At 48.2% G+C, this 23,787-nt stretch overlaps 1 protein-coding gene across 1 annotated transcript; it reads right to left on the reverse strand.

Annotated features, from left to right (window-relative positions):
- Positions 1-3,719: 3,719 nt before the first annotated feature.
- Positions 3,720-21,027, reverse strand: HHIPL2 (HHIP-like 2). The gene is made up of 9 exons (XM_012662188.1): positions 20,707-21,027; positions 16,712-17,364; positions 15,648-15,791; positions 14,082-14,413; positions 13,173-13,299; positions 11,037-11,182; positions 7,370-7,451; positions 4,686-4,768; positions 3,720-3,979 (listed from the first exon to the last, which is right to left on the reverse strand). Exons 1-9 carry the CDS (start codon positions 21,025-21,027, stop codon positions 3,720-3,722), a joined length of 2,148 nt encoding a protein of 715 aa, XP_012517642.1.
- Between the last annotated feature and the right edge of the window lie 2,760 nt (positions 21,028-23,787).

The raw sequence follows: 23,787 nt of genomic DNA on the forward strand, positions 1-23,787 counted from the left end.
CCTCCTATTTTGAACTTTTTTTTTTTTTTAACCACAGTATTTAAATACAAAATAGAAACTCCAAACTAGAAAAAGTGGTATGTGAAAACGTTACTTCTGGCCGGATTAAAACCCAGTCCTACTCAAATGCAGATAATGAACACCCTTAATGTGCTTTAGAAGTGACCCGGAAGAGAAAATCCTGGAGCCCAACAAAAAGCCGGGGCGCGAGTAGAACAGCTCGCTCTGCAGCCCCCGTACGACCCGGACCTGCGGGCCGGAGCGTCGGAAATGGCGGCGTGAGGCTCCTCCGGCTCGTTTCCGCGCTCCGCACACGGAGACCGTCCCCGCGTTACAAACGGAAGCGCGGGCGGCGGCCCCGGCGTAACCCGACGGGCGAGCGCGGCGGCCACGGCGGCGCTGCGCCTGCGCTCACGCCGCGCGGCCGGCGGGCGGCGCTGTGGTGCCGTGTCCCGTCGCGTCCCCCGGAAGCCGGCGGGGGAGCGTCTCCGCGCCCTTCCGGCCGAGTGGCCGGCGTGGTCTGGACGCGGCCGGCTGTGGCTGACACGTGGCAGCCGCGCGTCGCAGCCCAGCCCCCTTGCGAAGCGGCTCCCAAAAATAAACGGCCCCGGGCTGCCGGCGAAGCCCGTGTTCGCAGCTTTCCCTCCTCTCCGTTTTCTTCCCCGAATTCCAGGTGCGCGTGGCTGCGAGTCACCAGAGGAGATGCCAGGAGTCTCTTCTGACACGCGAATCTCCCAGCTCCGTATTTCTCCTCCCAGACCCCAGCGCCAGAGCTTGGCAGGGCGGGTGAGGCGGCCACGGGGAGCTGGAAATGAGGCCTGTCTGAATTGAGATGCGCTGGAAGGGTCAAATACGTGTCGGATTTAGAAGACTTGGACCCAGAAAAAAGCATGTGAACTATCTCGGTCGTAATTTTTTAATGGATGACACATTGGAGTGATAAGATTTTGGATTTGTTGGATTAAGTAAAATATATAATTACAATTAATTTTACCTAGTTTTTTAACGTGGCAACCAAAGAATTTTAAATTACATCTGCGATTCCCATTTGCAGCTCTCATTATCTTTCTTCTCTTTTTTTCTCTTTTTTTTTCTTTTTGCTCTCGTCATCTTTCTGTTGGGTAGTGCAGGTGTAGGGAACCAGAGTCCTGTGACCTTGTGTTCAAGTTAATTCTTAACCAGGTTCACACCGGTAAACTGGTAGGCAGAGAACGTCTTTTTCATCTAAGTCTCCCCCAGAACCAGCACTTTGCCTGGTAAACAGTATTCGTTGAGGTGAAATTAAGCATCCCCCCAACATAGTCTTAAACTCTACAAAGAGCAAAGGAAGGTATTTCTTAAACTGAGTTAGCTTTGGGAGTGATGCGACTGCAAGACTCTAATTTGGCTTGCAAGACTTTAGGTCTGGAGACCTCATACTTTTGTTGGTCTTTTGCCTCTCTGTGGTCAGGATACCTGCTGCTAGGTGAAGTGTTCAGAGTGCCTTGAGGAAATAGGACCCACTGATGCAAGAAAAATACCTGTAATTATCACAAAAGTATCAGCCTTTCACTAACACCGAATGCCTTTTGGTAAAGCCATTTCAGATCCTTGAATACCTTAGTACCGGGACTACTTACTGGGACTTACTTGGTCATCAAGGAACAGCCATAGTAAGAAAGAGAAGTCTCTAAAGCATTCTAATCCCATCTCCCTCCAGCCATTACCAGTCCTTGTTGTTTCTCCCCATTCCCCTGACACCAGCTGGTCTCTAAGAAGAGCAGGGATGTACATGTGTGTATTTTTCAACTTTCTGAACTTTTCAACACCTTAGGCTATAAGGAAGATGAATATGTTTTGGCTTTACTATGCCCTAGAGATTTTCTGAGAGTCCTAGCGTCTTCCATGAAAGCTCACTGGCATCACCGGGCATCTTTCAGAAAATAGAGCCACTTTTCCAGAGAGAAACACTCTGCCCCTCCCCCAGCTTCCCAGCCTTTCAGAGTTCCGGTCAGTTCCCGGCTCCAGACTCACCGGCTACCCTCCTACAAAAAACCTGTGTTCAGAATGCCCTGAATTTGGTGGGTGTGCTCCTTGATACATAAATTCTAAACACTTTCCCCCAGCTCAGACATTTCAGGCCAGACTGTATTTTTGCCACATGTCTTTGAAGAAAGCCCGTATGGACAAAATGAGTGAGCGCAAACATTTGGTCCAGAGGTTGGACCAAACTCTCCAAGCTGACCCAGGATCTTCAGCCATCTTTCAACAAAATGATCCAAGGTTTAATCCCCTCCACCTTTACATTGATTATCTTCATCTGTGAAGGAGCTAAAAGACCCTGAAGTTCATTTCTGTCCTGGAGAGTATTCTTAAGAGCTACACAAAGGTAGGTAAGGGAAAAAAAACACACACCTACGAGAAAGGCAAAGGCAGAAGACTGAAAGATGATCTAAAAGTGATCAGAAAATGATGACCCATGTTTGGCATCTTCCATAAAGACAGAACAAGAGGAAAAGAATCAGAGAGGCTTGATGGATTTAGGTTAGATTCGGTTGGGTTAGGTTACCTGAAGAAAAAAGGTGGAATCCGCTTCTATGAAAGTCTTAAAAAAAATCTGCCCAGAGTATATCCAACCTTATCTAAAGCAGAGAACACATGACCTTAAAAAGAGAGCGAAATGCGGTTCTTAGGCAAGTGTGGCGAGGCATGCTAGGTTTCCTAATGTCACCCTAAAATGCAGCTCTGGTATTTTATGCTTTTGTTCTCCTTAAACCAAATTGCCCACTATTCTGGATGCTTTGTGTAATATGGAGAACTTGATGAAGACAAGGCTCATTTCCTCTCTTAGTTCTTAATTCCTCAAATACCTGGTTCAAAAGTCACATTCCTTCACTGAGGCCTCCAGGGAGGCAGGTGCCTCTCAACAGCTTGAGAGGAGGCATCGACTCAAGGCCAGCTGAGCTGTCCCTGCTCCCTCACCACTGTGGTCATGTCACTTCATCTCCCAAAGCCTCACTTTCCTCATCCTCAAGGGAGGTTACTTAGCAATAAGAAGCCGGGCTCGGAGGTTTCAAGATGATGTACCAACTTGGCACATCATAGGTAGTCAAATAAAATATAGTTAAATTTACTATGCTACTTGCATTATAAGGCCAAACAGTAGGTGCTGGGGGTACAGAAGTGAACCTGCTCTTGTTCAGGTCATGAACTTCGGCCTGGGGAAAGGAGATAGCATTTTTAAAGGGCTTTTCCTTGGTCACAGGCCTCCTCTTAGATCTGGAAGTAATCAGGAGAGTAAAGTGCGGAACAAGCGTGGTGAGGCATGCTAGGATTCCTTATGTCAGACAAATATCCAGGAGATCAAAGGAGCAAATGTGGATTTATTACCTCAGGTCCTAGGCATTTACAAGGCAAAATGGAGACCCCCGGGCGATTCCAAGCAGGTTTACAGAGTAGTGCCCACGATAACCCAGGGGCACTGGCAGTGTGGGGTGCGGTCACCCTGTAGCAGCACTGCATACAGACAGGGTGCCTTGGGTCATTCAGGAGACAGCAGGATTTCTCTGAGAGAGAGAGGAAAACCACGGGGTCCTCTCTGCCTGCCCCTCCTCCACGCCAGCTTCCCGGACTGCTCAGGTCCGTGTCCAGCTGCAGCTTGCACTTGGAGAGGTAGTGCTCCTCCCACGCTGCGGGCCACCTCAAGCTAAAGGTCAAGGGAGACTTCTGCCAGCTCGCCTCTACTCTGCCGGCTGCCTCATCCTGCCACTGTGGCCTTTCAGGCTCTTCCTCTTCTTCCCCTGGGGGCCTGGGGACCTCATCCCGGCTCTCCTCTTTGGAACAGGTCCTTGCAAGGTTTTCTTGCTGCTTGTGGGAGAAGCCAGCTTCTTGGCCGAGCCTTTCTGGGACGAAGCCTGGGCTGGGCTGGACGCTACGGTTGCATTGGATAATTTTCTAGCACCTTTCTCCGATTGCTCCTTTAGCAACTCCAAGACTGTCTCTGAGAAATAAGCATTCATTTAGTGAGAAATATAAGTCCTGGAAAGTAGCTATAAGAGAAGCACCACCCAGGAAACCTATAATTGCATGAGCCTTCTCTAATATAAATTCTTTTTATTTATACTTTTTAATTCCCTTAACTGGCCTTGATCTAAATATATTATTCTTTTAATAGGGTCACTCCAATGATACATGGCTCTGGAATAGTTTCCTTAAGATAGTATCCCTCCTCTGTAAGTCTTTCCCGACTTCCCAACCTACCCAGAGGAAGAATTCCTCACTCTAGGGGCCCTCTCAGGGCCCTGGACATCCTTCTATACCCGAACCTCGGTGCTATTTCTTTATCTGCCTGCACATTCGCACCCCTCCCATTTGACTCAGAACTCCTAGGTCAGAGACTTCAAGTGTTCGTTGCTGTGTCACCAGGACCTAGCACAAGTGAGTGCCACAAGTGAGTACTAAGTGAATGATGGGAAGTAAATGAATGCATTCATGATGGATGAATGAATGGAAGCAGGTGTCCCTCCCCCTCATTCTGGCATGTGGAGGACAGGTATAGACTGAGCCACAAGTGACAATCCTCATCCAAAAGCCCACTCCTCAGGGAGGATCTAAGACTCCCCTCCGGGGACTGTAGCGTGTTTGCTGAGGGCTCTGCCTGCACCTCAACACGGAGGCATCAGTGTAAGACCCAAAGACGGACTCACTGGCAACTGGCCTGAACTGGATTCTCTTGCTCTTGGTTTTCACCGGCGCCGCCTTGTGTTTGCACTTGCCTGGGGGTGCTCTCCTGAAAAGACACGCAGCAAAGGTGAGGACACGAGACTCTGGCGATGCGACCAGGACATCAAGGCCACCAGAAGGCACACATTTGCAAGCATGGGGCTCAGCCCTCACTTATCCACGGGGACTGGGTAGAGGTAGTGGGAAACGTGCTGTGGGCTCAGGAGAGGCAGAAGGACACAGACACCACCAGGCATCTCAGGCCCTTGAGAGGAGCTGGGCACAGTGCCGTCAGGAATGGCTCCACACCCTGGGGACAGGGAGCAAGAAAACCTTGCTGAGGCTCAATTCCTGCATCTATAAAATGCAAAAACGAATAGTACCCATCTCGCAGGGAGATGGCGAAGATTAAACGAGAGCTGTGTTCCCGACACCCCATAAATGATTGACAAAGAATGCGATTTAAACAAAAACAACACACACCCCCTCGGAACCGCGCCCAGAACATAACGAGCTCAGTGGACGATGATGATGACGACAATGATGATGATTCTGCTGCTGCTGCTGGTGATTCCTTTTAAAGGAAATTTCTTTGAGAACCCGCAGCACAGCCCTGAAGTAACGCCAGCCTCCTGCCTAGCAGCCACTCCTTAAACTGCCTGTCGTCTGGGTGTGCTTTCTGAAATAAGAGGGACTTTGGAGACTGAGAACTCCCACTGGACAGAGCAGAGCTGAGGCGTCCCGGCCAGCCCCGCGGCCCTCTCTGCCTCGCTGCAGCTCTCGCACCGCCGTCGCCCTCGCCTCAGGTGGGGGAAGCCATTCTAGTTATTCAGTAAGCACCTGTGAAGTGCATAGGCACCATTCGAAATGCTTTATAAATGTTAACTCATTGAATCTTCATAACAAGTCTACGAGGTAGGTGCTATTATATTATTGACCCCATTTTACAGAGGGGAAACTGAGGCACACACAGGCTAAGAAACAGGCCCCAGGTCACACAGCTAGTCGGTGGCAAAGCCAATATTCAAACCCAGGCTCCAGAGTCCGTGTTCTCAGCCACTATATTTAGTCGTCTCTAAAGGAAGGGCAGGAGGGGAAAATGATACATAAATCAATCCACTGCCCTCACAGTGCTGGGAATGGTGCATTCAGTGCAAAGACGGACGAGTGAGTGAGCCGCGCAGTCTGGTCTGCAGCCATGACGCTTTGGAAAGTCCGTGTGACTCCCCGCAGCTGTGGCTGAGCCGACGGGGCAGCACCGACGTGACTTCGATCCACAGAGAACCGAGCTCCTGCTCTGGGCCCCTCCTAGTAGCTGTGCCTTGTCGAGGGCTCCGGTTTCTTTATCTGTAGATTGAGGATGTGAACCTGCCCCTTTGGGGCCCTGTGCGCACTGAACGGGAGCTGCGCACAGCGGCAACTCAGTGCACGACCACTTGAGAGAAAGGTGACCGAGAAGAGATGTCTTCAGTGTGGAAAGGCTTTACAGTTGCTTTCTGAATGGCCTCTCTTGGCTGCTCCTGGGGAAAGGGGGAGTTAACTTATCCCCTAACAAAATGAGGAAGCTGCCAAAGGAAAGAAAAATGGATTCACACAGCAAGGCTATTAGTGGAAAGAGAATTCCCCACCAGGTGTTATCAACCACCTGAAGCACTTGAAATCCCCTGGGGCTGCTCCACCCCTAAGCACAGGAGACAGGGCACAGCAGACCTGCGGGGACAGCTCAGTAGCAAGCGCACCCCTGGGCAATGTGAGCTCTTACCATCAGCACAGCACCCAGGCACAGCTTCTTCCAGGAACTCCTGAGCATACAACCCAGAGCCAAAAGGAAACTGAGCTGCGCCTGCCCCGGCCCCTGAGCCCTGACCGGGGAGTGGACCTATTTGCCCAGCGACTACTGAACACCAGTCTGGTTATGGGGAACATAAGCCTCAGAGGGAAGTTTTCCTCTGTGGGTCCATCTATGAGCTAATTCATGGGGAGAATGTCTTGCTTTGGGCAAGAATCCCAAGATAAACCTAGTGCACTGTGCAGACTCCCCAGATGGACACACTGCATCACCCTCCCAGGGACAGATAACAGGACCCAGACACAACAGCCTCACAGGTGGGAAGATTCCATCTGCTCTGTTGGAGTTTGGTTAGCCCCTGACAGAGGTGGGCACAGAAGCAGAAACAAACAGAGTCCACCAAGTGAATAAACACTGAATTCCAGAAAAGATCAGGTGGGGATGCTGAGAAACCTGGTAGTTTAAGTATTTGCCAAAGACCTTGAGATGTCAACCAAGCCCAGGAGACAGGGCAGCCACACTTACCCAGTGGTCAGAGGTGTGCACCTGCTGTTAGATGACTCCAGACAGAAATATCCAGAAGTATATTTAAAAAAAAAAAAAACAGAACAGGAGCCAGACACCTAGACTGGTCATCCTGGAAAGGATCAAGAGTCTCTTTTGCAGCTGCAAAGAGACCATTTCCCAAACATCTCATAATTGCTATAGCTACGTTGTTCTGTACAGTCGTTTGCCCAAACTGCTTTTCATCTGGAGCATAGATTTGCTTCACTGGTACTCTTTGGTAATTCTTGGGGAGTGAGGACTGTTTTTATGACCTGCCATAGAGACAAGGACTAAGGAAAATGCACCTGGGAAGGCAATGACACCAGATCTCACCTTGAGGGGTCCACAAATTTGTAGATAGATCCATGTGGCGAGTAGGCACTTGGGTAAGAGGTGGCCAGGAAATACAGCTCCCCTAAGGAAACAGGAGTAGACAGCAGTCACAGGACATCAGGCAGGGCTGAGATTCACAGCTGGATGCACAGAAAAAGTCAAAAGAAAGTTAGACCCCTAAATTGCAGTGAGCCCGGCGGATGGAACCTGGGAACTGATAGCCAGGCCCTCATCGGACTGCACATGTACGTTTATTGGACCAAACACTCCTCTCCTTATCACCCCTTCGCTCTCAAAACCTTCATCTCCATGAACCTTCGCTTCCTTCCCCACCTCTCTCCTGCTGACGGGGATTCTCTGTGAACCCCTGGAAACAGGCAGTCTGCAGGCTGAGGACTTGCCAGTTGCTTTATTTTGTCCCTTATTTAGTCCTTTTGTCTCCCCTGAGCCTCACTCTCTCCTTTTCCTCTTTCATCCTCATTTCCCTGTGACCCATCCACTCTTCAACCTCTCCTCTCCGTCTTCCCCACGCCCCGCAAAAATCACCCCACCCACTCTCTGTTGTATCTTTAGAAAGAGCCCAGCCTCTTCACAATTCTTCCTGTCTGAGCTCCAGAAAACGTTGCTCCTTTCTGGAAGTAACTACCTCATTCCCCCTTGCTCTACAGTTATCTGCCAGGGGCAGTATGGTATAGTGTCGGGTTATGAGCCCCAACTTGAGAGTTAGAGAAGTCTAGGTCTGAATTCCAGTGACAGCAGTTACTCTCTCTGTCATCTTGGGCAAGCTCTTCGCCTGTATAACCCTTGAGATATTTATTCCTTTGTAAAATAGGGGTCACGACGCCTCAAGCGATTGTTGAGTATCAATTAGAAAGTGTTTAGTACGGTGTTACTATTACTTTCCTATCACTCTACTCCTCAAGCAGCTCTGTGAACCTGGCACAATGTTTGTGCAATTGCACTGAATTAAATTCACTTGCTCTTGTGTACGCTACACAACCCTTTCTCAATTTTATGGAAGAAGATGTCTATTAAGTTGCAAATTTGAAAAACCTAGAGATTTATATAGCTCCGGGTTATTTATTTTTTCTTAGAGAGACAGTTCACTCTGTCGCCCCGGCTAGAATGTAATAGTGTCATCATAGCTCACAGCAACCTCAACTCCTGGGCTCAAGCAATTCTCCTGCTTCAGCCTCCCGAGTTGCTGGGACCATGGGTGTGCGCCACCACGCCCAGCTAGTTTTTCTGTAGAGATGGGGTCTCAAACTCCTGACCTCAAGCAATCCTCCTGCCTCAGCCTCCCAGAGTGCTACAATTACAGGCTTGAGCCACCAAGCCTGGCCCAGCTCTGGGTTATTTAAACAACTGCTTTCTTCCTTGAATGTGTAGAGAGCAGTGACCAGCGTTTGTCTTGTGCGAAATGTAAGGCTCACGGTCTTGCAGAGCCCTACACAGGGTAACAGCTGCCTCACAAACTAGGGTGTATCTGACAATCTATGTTTATAATCTTCCCCAACCAAGAGGTCTGAGGAGTTAGGACACACCCTACCCTAGAGTCAGTTTGTCCTGACTGACGCCATTCACAGTGATTCTACTATTAGATGAACAAGGTGTCTACCAAGGGCCAGTGTCTACGCAGGTAACTCTCACACAGGGAACCCTCCAAACCACACAGAGGCCTTCTTGGTCTGAAAAGAGATTGAAAACCCTGCCTTGCTGCATTTTCCCCATACGTGACTGCAGTTTGCATAAATTACACATTTTCCACATGCCATAGACCTTCCATTGTATTTTTAAGAGAAAACCATGCTAGAGGTGAATTTTATCTGTAGTGTCCAACTGGTATTTTTAATATATATTTAGAGGGGAACAAAAAACTACAATATACCATGTAAAGCAGAAATGCAAGCATTGATTTGGCCAACCCTCTTGGGAAAGGGCTTCAGTGACCAACATTCAGAATCAATCGATCGAACCTTGCAGTGGGCAGCTCCGTGCCAGCCCCCGCCCGGCAGTTTGTTCAGCCCAGCTGCCACTCCAAGAGCTCAGCGAGTAGGCTGCAGCCACGGATCAGGCAGAGTTCAGGTTCCAACTAAAAAGTGACTTACCTAAAGCCAGTGACTGATAATTACATAATGAAATGATACTCAGATTTAAAAATGTCTCTAAGAGGGAAAGAATATGTAAAGAGTAGAAAACACAAAAGCAAGCGACTCTGGGAAAAAAAATAACTAGTTTTGGACACAGCCTCACTGGCTTTAGGTCTTCCCTCGGGCAAAGGCTTGGGAACACCTTGGCAAGTTCACTCTATAAAATCCAGCCAAGGACACTTGGGTTTGTTTGCCAGATGTACTCACTGGTTTTTCAAAAACTGCCTGTTTTGCACTGTGAGGAGTCTACAGGCACAACACACCAAACCACCAAAGCCGGGGTTTCTGTGGCTCCCTGAGGAGGAACCAGCCACAGAAGGTGGCAGCCCAGGGTGCGTGGGGGACCAGCCGGGGAGAGGCCCACGTGGCCCGCAGCTTTCACATCATGCACCTCCCACGGAGCACCATCTTGCCGGCCTGTGGTCTCTCTCCTTTTTCGTATGTTTAGACTTGCAGCTGGCACTCATAGACCTTTTCCCATTACGAATGCTTCATTTTCCAAAATACCCTCTACTCCTGCAAAACGTTCATCTCCATCTGCTCCTCAGCTAACTGACAGGAAGTGGCCAGGAGCTGCCTGATGTCCTCACAGCCTGCTCAAGCACAGGTCCAGCGCAGCCGCCGTGGCTCACGGCAGAAAGAGATCGCCTAAGCGGGAGCTCGTCTAGGCTCTGGCTGTGCCTGCAGAGACTCCTGGGTCTGGAAGGGACCCTGAGAGGCCATTTCATTTTCTTCTTTGCCTCCTAAGCATGGTGAGATCTAGTGCCAAATCCTGAAAGATCACTGTCCTCACTTAAACAAAATAAAATGTATTTAAAATTGGAAAACTCTTATCTTTCAAAATGAAACACAATGTATGTAAAGCTGAAATTAAAAATCTGTTTTCTGATTACAAAATTTTTGGAAATTTATTAGAGAGCCAAGTCTCTTTCTTTCTCTCATGCGCACATGCGCTTATGCCTTGCTTCACTGATTCCCTTACCGTGTGCCTAGTCTAGCGAGTGACCTCCTACCCAGCTGACTATGCCTTTCTCAGATTGCTCAAAAAATAAATTCCCCCTTGATCACCAACTCTTGGCAGGGCCTGGAAAGAGCCTAGCCCAACCAGCATGATGATCGTCAGAGATACGCTCTCCAGGCAACACCAGCGGGATAAACACCCACCGCCTGCTCAGTCTGGCCCGCTGCTTGCCCTGTGCGTGTGCCCGTGACTGTGGTTGAGAACAGATTTGCTCCTCACGGTGAGTTGTGTGGTTCCACCGAGAAGGTGTAGGTTGGCACATTCCGTCTGTTTCCTCGCTGGTGAAATGAGCATAATTATATCATGGGAGTGTTGTGACTGCTAACTAGGAGAAAAATGTAAAGTTCTTAGAACAGTATGCAGTGTGTTATAAGAGATGACTAAGCCACAGTGACATGAGCAGACGTGGTGATGGCTATTTACATAAACATGCAGTCAGTGCCTGTGATTGTTGGCGTTCAGTGAGCAGAAATCGAGTCACCTGCACGCCTCTTACCTGCTTCGTCTTCGGCGAAGGAGATGATGAACTTGCTATAGGTGCCGGTCAGCCCTGGCAAGGCACAGGATGTGGTGCCGCCCACGCAAATGTCCCGCTTCTTCCATTTCTTGGTTTCTCTATCTTCCTGCAAAGCCATAAGTCGACTAGATGAAAAGTAAAAACTTATATTTTAGGAATCCATATTTCCACTCTGCAGGACTCTTTTTCTCCCAGGATAAGGGATCCTGAGTACTAGGACTGGGTCTCCCATTAAGACATCAGTAACTAGCCTCCCCCCAAGAACCGAAAGCTCTGCTTCCGTCGCCCACTTGCCCTGGGCGGGGCAGCTCATCTTCTGTTATAAAAGGAGTCTGGTGCTCTGCAAAGGGTGCACCGCTGCAAAAGACTGATCCTATTTCTGTTTGCTGTGTGACCTTTGGCTAGTTACCCGACATCTCTAAGCATCAATTTCCTCATCTGTGATAACATAATTTGCCATAGGGGACAGTTGCAAAGGTTAAATAAAATAATAAAAATAAAGATCTCATCAATGTGCGTGCCACATAGTAAAGACTCAAAAACTGCTGGCTGTTATTACTATTATTAGTATTATGTCTATATGTCTGTATAGTAGCAGATAGATACATCATATCGCTCTACCATATATCTGAACTAAAAGCAGGTTTTTAGAAGAGAAGGGAAAGGAATTAGGTAAATCCAGGGTGCTCACCAGAATCACCTGGAAAGTTGTATGGAAACAGAGATACCCAAACGCAGGTGATCCTGATGAATATTCTCAATTAAGAATCACGGCAAATTAACCAAGTGTATGTATGGGGGTAGGGTGGTGAGTGAGGGCTATGCAAAAAAAAAAAAAAAACATAATAATGAAATCCCAGATATCTAATAAGTATTAGCAAAGGAACTGACCAATTAGTAACTCCCCTGATGTCTGTAACCGAGAATTGCAGCATGAAAATATAACATCCTTTCTAACTAAGATGGAGCCAGAGTTACCCTCCCATCCCAAACAGTCAAAAACCTGCACAAAATTGAACAGCAGTGGCTTAAAAGACAAGAAAGGTCAGTCAATGTAGAAGTGTGTTCTCTGAGAGCTGGGAAGCAAATGAGGTGAGCCCTGTAATTGTACTACCTTGGCAGAGTTTCCAACAAGTTAGGGAAAAGATCGACAAAGCCAAGTGGCTGAGAAGACACTGCTGAGAGTCCAGGAAGACCATGGAAGCACGAGTTTGCAGGGCAGATATGGGAGAGAAGAAAACTGCCCAGAGCGTGAACTCCAGGGATCTGTCTGCAAAGGGCCCCCTCAAGTCGTCATCAGTACACGCAACAGCAGACACATGTGAGGAAACTGCCTGACAGCAAGGAAAGAATTAGAGAAAAACTACTTGCACTTAGAGCCAGGAATAGTGTGAGGATCATGGGGCACTGGTAGAGTTCTCAGGACGTTGTGCCTCAGTAGTGAGGAATAGAAAGTTCTAGAAAAAGCACCACTTTGGTCCTGCTTAACAAATATTAATAACAAGCCCTGAAAGGATAAAACTATTTCCAAGTAATTTAACTGTGTCCCAGAACAAAACTCAAAAATATTTATAGAAATACAAAACTATAAAACATTGTAGCCATTTTATTCACAATATTCCCAAACTGGAAACAGTCAAAGTATCCATCAACAACATGGAGAAAGGATGAACAAATTGTGGTACAGTCATACAATTGAATATTAAAAGCAATAAAAAGACAAACTATTGATACATGCAACAACATTGATGAATCTCACAGACATTATTGAATTAAAGAAGCCAGGCACAAAAGAAGAGTACATACTTTATGATTCTATTTATATATAAAGTTCCAGAAGCAAAACTAATTTGTGGTGAAAGTGGTTATCTCTGACTGGAGTGCGTGTATGCATGTGTTGGGGGTGGGGGAAGGATGGTACTGACAGGCCATAGGCAAGAAGGAACTTTCTAGGTGATGGAAATGCTCTGTGTCTTGATAAGGTTGGTGGTAATATGAGTGTATACATTTGTATACAACTGTACTCTTAAGAGATTGTATTTCACCATATGTAAGTTTTATCTCAATAAAAATGCTAAAATAAGAAAAGGAGAGGGGACATCAACCCTTCCTTACCCACTCATGAAGTCCCCAAAGATGTAGAGGCCATTGAGATTTGGTGATTCACACCCCCGGTAGACATATCCTCCAGTGACTGACTTCCCCACTGCATGACCATAAGCGTAGATTGGCAGAACGTCATCTGTCCAGGAGCAAGGAAAGAGAGTGTCATGGCCAAAAATTGGGATCATCAAGGAAGAAGAAGGGGGCTTTTTAATGCAGTTGCCTGATTCAGGGAGAAACACTTTATCTCTTGGTCTTCAGCAGGACAGGCAGTCAAGCGAATCATGTTTGTTTTTCTCAGTGGGCCAGCCACAGTCCATGAGAGCTTCCCATTTGACTGTTATCTGCAGTCAGAGAGGAAGCCAAAATCCCCCCACTTACGAGGTAATGACCTGGAAATCCACACATTACGCTTTCCCCCTGGATTGACATGGCAGATACTCAGTCTTAAGGATATGCAAAATATCGTGAGGGTATGTAAGACTGCTTCGTAACTTAGAGGACAAAAGAGACTAAGCAATGGTGATACAGTCAGAACACTGCAATTTTGAGCAGTCATTTCACTGGGCTGTCCCAACTGGGAAATACATGAAAACATATGGCCACCAATTTTGCTCTGCCAGTGGTTCTCAAAATAGTATGCCTAAAAATCACGTGGGTGAATTATTTAAAATACAGATACTTAGGTCAATCCTGTTCCCCCAATCCACCCAAAATTGAAATTTATGAAGTCTGAGATAGAGCTTAGGAATCTACTTTTTACCTACCACTGCCAAGGTGTCTCTGGTGCCAATGGCAGGAGGACCACTCGGGGAAGTGCTATTCCACAGGACGCAGACAACACTCAGGTTTTATTCCTTCACCCCCACCTCCAACCCACTCAACTCACTCAAGAAATCACCCAGAGAGGTTCTTACTTACCCAAAGAGGCATTGTGGCAAAGTTCTTTGTCGTAACATTCAAACCCTTCCTTTGCCCTCCAGCCATAGTTCCCACCTTTAACAATGAGGTCAATTTCTTCAAACTTGTTCTGGCCCACATCCCCACAGAATATTCGGCCACGGCCCTGGCGTGTGATGGGGTCCCCTCGGTCCACAGCACAGCGCCACATGTTTCTGACCCCATAGGCATAGATGGCGGGGTGGGCCCCTGGCTCAGAAACAAATGGATTGTCCGAGGGGACTCGGTACCACTTGCCATCTGCGCCTGCCCCATTCACATCGATCCTTAACACTTTTCCCAGCAGGGAACTTCTGAAAGAAAGAGGAAGAAACAGGCACAGGTAAGCAAAGGCAAAGGACTGGAACAGACCACCCAGAAGGGCCAACTCATAGTCGATGCCAGAGAGTGCTGGGAATCACATGGGGAGTGCAACTTATGGTTTCCTTTAAATATTTACAAGATGTTAAGACTTCCCCATTTTTGGCTCAAAGAGAACCACCAGGCAAAAGTTTGATGTGATCCTGCTCTATGTAACCCTGAGCAAGTGGCAGCTTTAATTTTTTATTTTAATGATGAGGATGGTTTCTCCCTGATTTGGTCTAATACTATAAATTTTTAGAAGAAGCTGGTTTTATTCTTTATTTGGCAATATGGTCAATAAAAAGAACAAAGGCTTTTGAGAGCCTCTGCTGATGACTGTGCTCTCCAGGCCACACTCCCTCACCTGTGAAGCAGGGGGAGTGACACCGCCTCGCAGTGCGGTTGTGGTATAATATCATGGTTAAGCAAGTGATTGCATAGACAGCACTCAATGCAATTCCTGAATTACAGCAAGTATTTCACAGATGCTAGCGTTGCATTATTATTAACCTTAATATTTTTATTACTAGGAATAATAGGAGCCAAGTGCTTACCGGGTGCAAAGGGCAGAAGGCCCACATGACCTTCGTCTAGACAACACAGGGCTCTGGTGCCACCCTTAGTTGGAACTCTGGTTCTGCCACTTACCCATTGTGTGACCTCTGTGCCTCTGTTTTCTTATCTGTGGAATGTATATCATAATACCTCCACTTAATAGGGTTCATTTATTCCATGTGTATTTATGGAGTGACTTCTTGTGCCAGGTGTCTGTTCTCGATGCTGGTAACACACCAATTAACAAAATAGATAGAAATTTCTGCCCTGGAAGGTTATTAGAATTACATTCTCGAATGCATGTGAAATATTTAGAACAATGTCTGACACACAGCAAGCCCCTAATGCACATTAGCTCTCATTATCTAACTTCTCCTGGGCCAAGCGCAGTGCCCGGAGCACAGAATTCATAAAGCACTCTGAGAGTTTGTATTAAGCATCCATATTAACTAACAAAGTGCACTATGTCTGAAATTTATAGGACAGGAAACCCAATGTTCCTCCCATTTGCCTCACTGGAGGAGACCATACTGTTTGCTGTATGTGATTTGGGTTTGACTCCATCTCGGCAAACCCACTGTACCAAGGGCTCACTCTAAAGGGGGGGGGGGCCGTGTCCATCCAGCTTACTTGTTCTGAGCGTTTCCAAACTTGCCAAAGGGGTCCCCAGCCTGTCCTCCATCCCCAGTAAATATGTACATGTAGTCATCCAAGCCAAAAAGAAGTTGCCCACCGTTATGATTTGAGGCCGGTTCTTCTATCTCCAAGATGACCCTGGAAAAGAATTCCTGCTGAATCAAGCTGAAGGTGTGTCCTCTTGGGACACCAAGAAATGACTGGTCCAAGCCACCAAGATCTGCTAAGCTAGCCAAGACCTGCTTCCAAGTTTCCAAGGACCACAAAGCAGGCAGCTTTGGGGCTCTGAGATGCCCCCTATTTCCTGCTATGGCTCCTTTGTGGATCATTCTTCCCTTATATCACGACTTCATGAGGTGTAGACACAGCAAGGGTGACAATCAGCCTTTTCTGGGACTCTCTGCTTTATTAGAACTCTCCATCCCTTCCTTTGAGCAACTCAGCAGGAGCTAGTCTATCAGTTCTTCATGCTCTTTCCAATCCTCCAACCTGTCTATGATGGGAAAAGATACAAGGCAGAAAGGAGAAGGAAAAAGGCAGGGTAGTAGAATGGTAAGAGCTTGCGCTTAGGGTCAGTTAGAAAAGAGTCCTCATGTGACCGAGTGTCAATGCCTTGATGGCCTTGTGCCATAGCTTCCTAGGAGAAGGAGAAATCCCCAAGAGATTGTATCTCACCGTAGGAAATGTGGTGAATACAGTCTCAAGGTAAAGGGTCTGGGCTGTAATGGCCACACACTAATCAGAGACTGCTACTATATTTAATATATTGATATTACCTATACTCATTCCTCAAACCCATATGGCTGCTGGCCCTTGCTCCTCTGTAAAGACAAGCAAGCTGGTTTCAGATAGAGTAACTGGGAGGTGCTGGCTATTCCCCACAAAGAACCTTGACTCAGAGTCTGACTTGAGCAGTCCTCCAGCAACAGTGACCCCTGTCTCAACATTTAAGTTCGTGCCCTAAACCCAGTGAAGCTCCTCTCCATCATCTCGCGGGACTGATTGGCGTTGTTTGAGAGCGCAGCACAGAGTTGCAGATTCTCAGAAATGTGTCTCACCTCTCTGATTTCGGGTCGGCTTTGTTGGGATCAGCCCGGGAAACCTGCATCTCGCTAATCCGGATCTTTTCTACCTTCTTCCTGCCCAGGCATGAATAATAAATGTAGAACTTGCGGTTGCTGCGGAATCTGGGATGAAAAGCCAACCCTAGGAAACCCCTCTCATCCCCGATCCTCGGAGTGGTCAGAACGGTGTCCTTGAGGTCCAAGAAGGGCTGCTGCAGGCGGCTCCCGTCGGGAAGGTAGACCCACACGGCGCCCACCTGCTCGGCCACGAAGCGGCGGTGGGTGCCGTCCCCGGCGTGGACCATGCACACGGGGTTGCGCAGCCCGGTGGCCACCTCGGCCAGGCAGAGTCGCAGGCAGCCCCGAGGGCCGGTGGCCGCCGCCCCCGGGGTGCGGGCCAGGCGGTGGCTCCTCAGCACGTTGGGGAAGCAGTAGTCCTGGTCCGGAAGGCGGAGCAGGTGGCAGAAGGTGGCACTGTCCTGGCCGCGGGTCGCCCGGAGGCCGTGATCGCCGGTCAGCAGGGAGGTGGCCGCGGGGCAGCGGGACAAGAACGCAGAGCAGTAGTCGGCGCACAGGCCGGGGAGGGGCCGCAGGGGCGTGCGGGCGTCCTGGGCGCCGTACAGGTGCGCGGCGTAGGGCGAGCACACCTGGAAGAGCAAAGGGAGCTCCAGCTCAGCGGTTGGACGGGCCACCCGGGGGCCGTCTCGATTTCTGAGCAAGCAGAAAGGAAAACCAGTCTAAGAAAAAAATCAGGATTCTGGGGTTTGCTTGGGTTTTTTTCCACCAACTACTGCTAAATCACTTCTCTTCTCTGTGACCCAAATTTTCTACCCGCTTATTGCTTCTGGAAGGCAGAAATGGAAAAAGAGAAAACAAACAAACCAAGCAAAAACAAAAACAAAAACCCCTCTCCTATTCCCTGTACTATCCCTAGCATTTCAGCTTAATTCTTGACATTTCCCGTTTTATTAAATGACGAATGAATATTTTTTCCAAAGGAGATGTTACCAAATTTCTCAGTTTTTCCCTTTCTTATAAATGCTGTATCTGTAAGATTTTATTTCTTTATACAAATCTGAAGCCATTTGGCAAAAGTTTCACGCTTGTTAAAATCTGGGTGCTGGGCATGCCGTGTTAATTATTTAATGTTCCGTGCTTTTCCAGATTTTTGAAATATTTTACAATTAAAAATAAAATTATCAAAATGGACATTCGATCTACCACTCCCAGAAATTAGGTGTCTAGCAATATCTTCACTTATTTATTTAAAATATTTAAGTGTTTAATGTATGCAAAGTATCATGCTGGGAGCTATACAAACTTGGATAGTGGCTATAGGGCAATGGGACTGCTCTTAACACAAACGCAGGACTGTGTGCGCAAGGGAGTTTCTGCTACTTGGACCTTCCTAGACTGTAACATTTTTTAGGAGGAAAATAGAATATTGTGGGCAGACAAGCAACTCCCAATAGTGATGAAAGACGAAGGCATCTGAGATTAGTAAAGTAAGAAGGGTTTAAAGCAGGGGTCCCCAACCTATGTGAGTTACATAATTATTTCATTATATATTACAATGTAAAAATAATAGAAATAAAGTGCACAATAAATGTAATGCATTTGAATCATCCCAAAGCCATCCCCCACCCCATCTGTGGAAAAATTGTCTTCCATGAAAAGGACCCCTGGTACCAAAAAGGCTGGGGACCACTGGTTTAAAGGATCTGGTTTGGGGCCTTGGAGTGGAGCAGAGTCCACTGGCCCAATAGGCTCCTTTTGATCACTAAGGGCTCTCCCCAGAGCTGTCTCCCCGCAGAGCTGTCTCCTTCCCCTCCGCGCTCCCACCACTTCACTAAGGGACCAGCAGCATTCTTCCTGCATGAGTTCCCTGTTCTCTCTTATTTCCCCTGACTGTAGATTGCAGAGCAAGCTCTGGGTTATCTGGCGGAGGGGAAGAAGGAGCTCAGAGATTCACAGCAGCTCTCCCCAGGCTGTTTCTGTTTAGGATATTTGTCAGAGCTGCTAACAAAAAGCAATGTGAGGGGACCTTTCTTAAGTGTCCTGAAATACCAAGGAACAGAGGAGGGCTGTGGAAACTCCCCACCACCATTGCACACTTCCATGCGGCCATTCAGAGTTTGCAAAGTTGCTTCTGCCCAGTTGGCTCAGTAACTAAGCAAATGTTTCTCTACTTTAAGGGTGAGAAAATTAAGGTCCAGGAAGAGTCTCTGCTATGTGACTCTACTGTTGAGTCTCTCCTCTGTGCCAGGAACTATACTCTGCAGTGGGGATTGAGCAGTGAGCAAATGCACAAAATTTCTGTTCTAAGGAGCCTACGCTTACAGTTCAGAAAACCATAAAACAGCCAGGACTGCTGATACTGTACTTTGACACAGTGTGAGCAAAAGGGCACAAGACTTGGAGTCTAAGCATCTAGTGCCCCAGGACTGTTTGATCTTGGGCAAGTCACTTAGAACTCCTGACTCCGCATCAGTAGAGTGGTGGTCATAACATTAACAACTGCCTGCAGAACCATTGCTGGGCACGAGCTACACAGGTGGGGAAAGAAAGTGGGCCTTGTAAATTTCAACAACTAGACATGAGCAGGGTTGTTTCGCTGAAATTATTCTTATTCCTCAAATTCCTGAAGCAAGAGAACTGCTGATTTTGGCTTTCTGAAGCTTCACACAAAAGAAAAGGGCAAGAGGAGGAGACATTTCTACCAGGGGAGATCTCAGAAAGAAACAGTTTCAGTGCCACTCATAAAAGCTCCGCTTCTGCTCAAATGGTTAATTCTCCAGGAAGCAGCCAAGAGAGGTGGTTCCTGAGATGAGGAAGTACAGCCTGGGGCGGTGCCACCCAGGTGGCCGGCTTCTATGCCAGGCTGTGCTGTAATTCCCGCCTGGACTCTGGGAAGCTCAGTTAACCTCTCCCCACCCTGCACAGGGAGTTGAGTGGCCAGTGCGTTCTAGAATAGCGGCAGCGGGAGTCCTGAAGAGATGCTGCAGATAGCCAAGTGACTGCATGACACGCCCAGGAGGGTCTCAGATCAAAGTCTGCCCATACTTGCCGTCTCTCACCCCCAGCACATCGCCAGAGTGCATCTCCCCATGCAGCCTCTTTCGTCAGTTCTCCAATGCTGACCCCTCCCCCTGCACCGCCAACCACCGCCCATGCCTGTCATGTTTTCAGGCTGAGCTCAACTAAGGCATTGCCTCCCAGGGATGTGGATCTTGGCTGCTGGAGTGGCAGGAGAAGCAGAAACTCTGTGAGTCACTGCCACTCAGCAGCTCGAGGCTCTCTTGTCCGGTTCTGAAATGCCAGGCAGGCAGACTCTGGGAAGAGCCCCCAACCCCTGCCATCATCACACCAGAGACCCCCCTGGCACGAATCACTCAGACGAGTGAAGACTGGACCCCAGCAGATGCCACCACTCCCTCTCTTACACACCCTGTGAATGCCACGGTGGGGGGGGGGCGGTGTAAGTGTTCAGCTCTCTGAACACTGCAGGGAGGACGCAAACAATGGCTACTCTAAGAGCTCCATGAAAATACCCCTCCCATTCCCCTGGGGCCTGGAGAAGAACCAGGGCCAGCAGAACTCCACAGGGAGAGCTTCAGGAAACCAGTGGAAACCGAAGTCAGCATACTGTCACCTCAGTGTGCCTGTCCACAGCATGCAGCTCTACAGTGAGGCACCTGGCAGGTGAGCTTCTAAAGGGCCGGGTGGGCCAGGAGCAGTGGCTCATGCCTGTAATCCCAGCACTTTGGGAGGCCGAGGTGGGAGAGGGAACAGGGGGAATCACTTGAGGCCAGGAGTTCACAACCAGCCTGGGCAACATAGCAAGACCCTGTCTCTACAAAAAGTAAGAAAGACAGGCTGAGTGCCCAAGGTACCCTCCCCCCAGGACCCACAGCACGCAGCCCCGCACCCCAAACTTCTGGGGCTAGAAGGCACTCTGCAGCTTCCCTCAGGGTCCTGCTCAGGCCTACCTGACAAAGGATGTCTTTGATGTAACCTCCACACAGCTCATGGCTCTTCGGATCTAAGTATTCCAGAATGTCCTGGTACCGGGCAGCAATGCGGCGGTCCTTGTGCTGGTCACAGCAGCCAAAGGACTTGTAGTCAGAGCAAAACTCGAGGTGCAGGGGGAGCTGGAAGGGGGGCCCGTAATCTAGACATTGGCGGTGTCCCTGCAGCAAGCCCACCTGGCCCAACAAGAATGGGAGGCAGAGGCAGAAAATGCCAGAAGAGAGCCAGGGTGCCGGGCGACATAGACCACCACGCAGACTAGGAATGGGCCTTCTCAGCATTTTGGCCCCGCACACTCAGGCTGCTGTGTTTGCTCAGGTTGGCTTTCCTGCTCTGCCCAATCCCCTCCCTCTCCTCCTCCCCACACCCCACCCTGTTTTCTCCTCCTTCCTTCTCTTCCCCTCCTCCCCACACCAAGTTCACCGAGATGGTTTCTCCGCAGTGTCCCTTCTGTGGCCTGGTTATCCAAGTGTCCCTTTGAAAGCAGTGGGAGGCGTTCCCCACCCCTCCAATTCCATCTAACCATGAAGCTGGAGCGCCTCTCAACCCCGTGCTGAGTCGGGGGCGCAAGCTGCTCAGCCAAAGGTGCCATGGTGTCGATGGCAAAGGTGCCGTGTTGCCTGAAGACTGCAGAGAATTTCTGTGGTGCAGGGGGACGCCAGGGCATTCACACTTGTTTACTGTTTCTTCACGGGCTGAGTGGCCCAGAGTCACCACGAGAACACCAGCTATTACACAGTCCCAGACATCGGACTCTGCGGAAAGCACGCGTCAAGGGTCCCGCAGTGCTGAAGGGCACCGTGGGGCTGGGGGTGGGAGAGGTGGAGGGTGGAGAGGGCGTGGCAGGAGGCAGGGTGTGCTGCGTGGCTCCTGGGACCTGGAAAGATGAGTATTGGGGACAGTAGGAAGACAGGACTTTTCCTGAATCCTGCACTCACAGCAAGAAGCAAAGTGTGGAAAGAGGAGACAGTAAGGGAAAAAGGAGGGCATCTGAGTCAATCCGTGCTGTGACAGAACACCACAGACCAAGTCATTTACAAATAATAGAAATTTCTTGCTCACAGTTCTGGAGCCCGGGAAGTACAAGCTCAAGATGCCAGCAGGCTCAGTGTCTGGTGAGGGCCCCGCTCCTCACTGATGGCACCTTGTTGCGGATCCTCACGTGGCGGAAGGGACAGAGGGAACAAACCCACCCTCCCTTAAGCCTTTTTATAAGGACCCTAATCCCATCCACGAGGGCCCAGCCCTCAAGACTTAATCACTCCCTGAAGGCCCCACCTTCTATCACACTAACGATTAAGTTTCAACATATGAATTTTGGGAGACAATTTTGGACCATAGCAGAGGGGGTGTGGCCCAGTGAAAACAAGGAGTCAACAGGCTGTTTGGAACAATTTCACCAGGAAGCATAGGATGCCTGGGTTCTTTTGCCAAATCTATACCTGCTTTAGGGCATTCCTCCTCACTTAGAATATGTTACAACATTAGTTATTTAAAGGTGTGTTTTGCTTTATACATGTCCATCATACATAACAGACTTTCAATAAATATTTTTTTCTTTTTTTAGAGATGGGGTCTCACTATGTTGCCCAGGCTGGTCTTACACTCCTGGGCTCAAGGAATCCTCCCACCTCAGCCTCCCAAGTAGCTGGGATTACAAGCGTGAGCCACCTCGCCTGGCTAATAAACATTTCTTGAGTGACTGGATGAACATGGGGTCCCAAACTTACACAGCCCCAAACCCAGAGGTGTGAAGAGGTGCGCAGGTCTATGGGAACATTTGCTACCTGAGTTCACTCTCCTTCCAGTCCATGGTTCTGGTCCATCCTGAAATTTCCTTACTGGCAAAAGCTTGCCTTTGAAATGCAGATGAAATGTAAGTTTCTTTTTGTTCCAGATGTGCTTCTGTGGAGGGCACCATGCCTGGCTCTCCCACCCATCACCAGAAACAGCGTTTGTCAGGCTGTCATCAGGAGGGAACGCTGAGCCTCAATCTAGCCAAGTCTGTACTCACAATGTTCTGGATTGTGAAAGCCCCAAATTGCATTTATAGCACAAACAAGATCTTTACAACTACGGGAAAATTCTGGAGGAGGGAGTAGCCAACACAGCCCTGCTTTCCTATTTGTACTGTTTAATATACCTGGTTGAGTGGGGCTTTCCAAAGCATAATACGCCATCCATGATTCACTGGTGACCGTGCCGTTTCCCCTGGGTTGTTTGTGCAAAGGTCTGGAAGCAGAAGCGTTGGGTGGGAGAAGTCACTTGTGCTAACTTCAGCCGGTCAATTCTCAGAAATGGAAGGTAACCATCAGACTCTGGATACGTAAGAATGAGTGCATTCTCTCATTCCATGTAAAACCTGAGAGTATTTCTAGATCTTCTATTGACATTTATGTCTCAGTTTTCCTTTTGCCACGAAAAATACAGAGATCTTATTGTTTTGGGCAAAGAGTCATTGTAAGATTAGCAGGGAAAGATCAGCCTGGCAGGCTCTCATCAGACATAGTGACGGTGTGAGTTTCTGATTATTAAAACATGCAACATTTCGGATGATACTACATAACATCTCAGATAAAATTATATAATCATGCAATAATTAATTTCAAAATAGATGTCTGGTGTCAATTCAGTAAATATGTATTATTATATGTAAAGTGGAAGAGGAATGTTTAACAAAAAACTGATATAAAAAACAAACTTTTTCAAGGAGTTTATGCTCTAAGAAAAAAAGGATAAAAAAGTATCCGAATAATGCAAGGCAGATTATATTAGGATAACCATAAGGGAGGAACAAGCTGCCGTCAGGGATCCTGAGGACGGAGAAATGACATCAGGCTGGAGTGGACTAAGAAGATCTTGAGGAAAGTTGAACAGGGCTTTTAGATAAGGTACGGATGGAAAGAAAAACAGAAAACAAGTTTTGACTGAGTGTTAGGTGAGCTTAGTATTGAAATAAGCCTGCAACTATAAACTAGGACCAGACTGAGTCTCTGAAATCATGTTAGCACCTGCTTTGGAAGCAAACATCATCTTTTAAA

Source organism: Propithecus coquereli, unplaced genomic scaffold (genome assembly GCF_000956105.1).
Source record: "Propithecus coquereli isolate 6110/MARCELLA unplaced genomic scaffold, Pcoq_1.0 Scaffold756, whole genome shotgun sequence".
Lineage (NCBI taxonomy): Eukaryota > Metazoa > Chordata > Mammalia > Primates > Indriidae > Propithecus > Propithecus coquereli.

Excerpts from the sequence above, each read along its gene's own strand:
- HHIPL2 (XM_012662188.1), bottom strand. The coding sequence starts at position 21,027 with ATGCTGAGAAGGCCCATTCCTAGTCTGCGTGGTGGTCTATGTCGCCCG. Across the intron at positions 13,300-14,081 it reads TTGCCACAATGCCTCTTTGG|ATGACGTTCTGCCAATCTAC; the intron begins GTAAGTAAGAAC and ends GCTCCTGGACAG. Across the intron at positions 11,183-13,172 it reads TTTGGGGACTTCATGAGTGG|TCGACTTATGGCTTTGCAGG; the intron begins GTAAGGAAGGGT and ends CTTTTCATCTAG.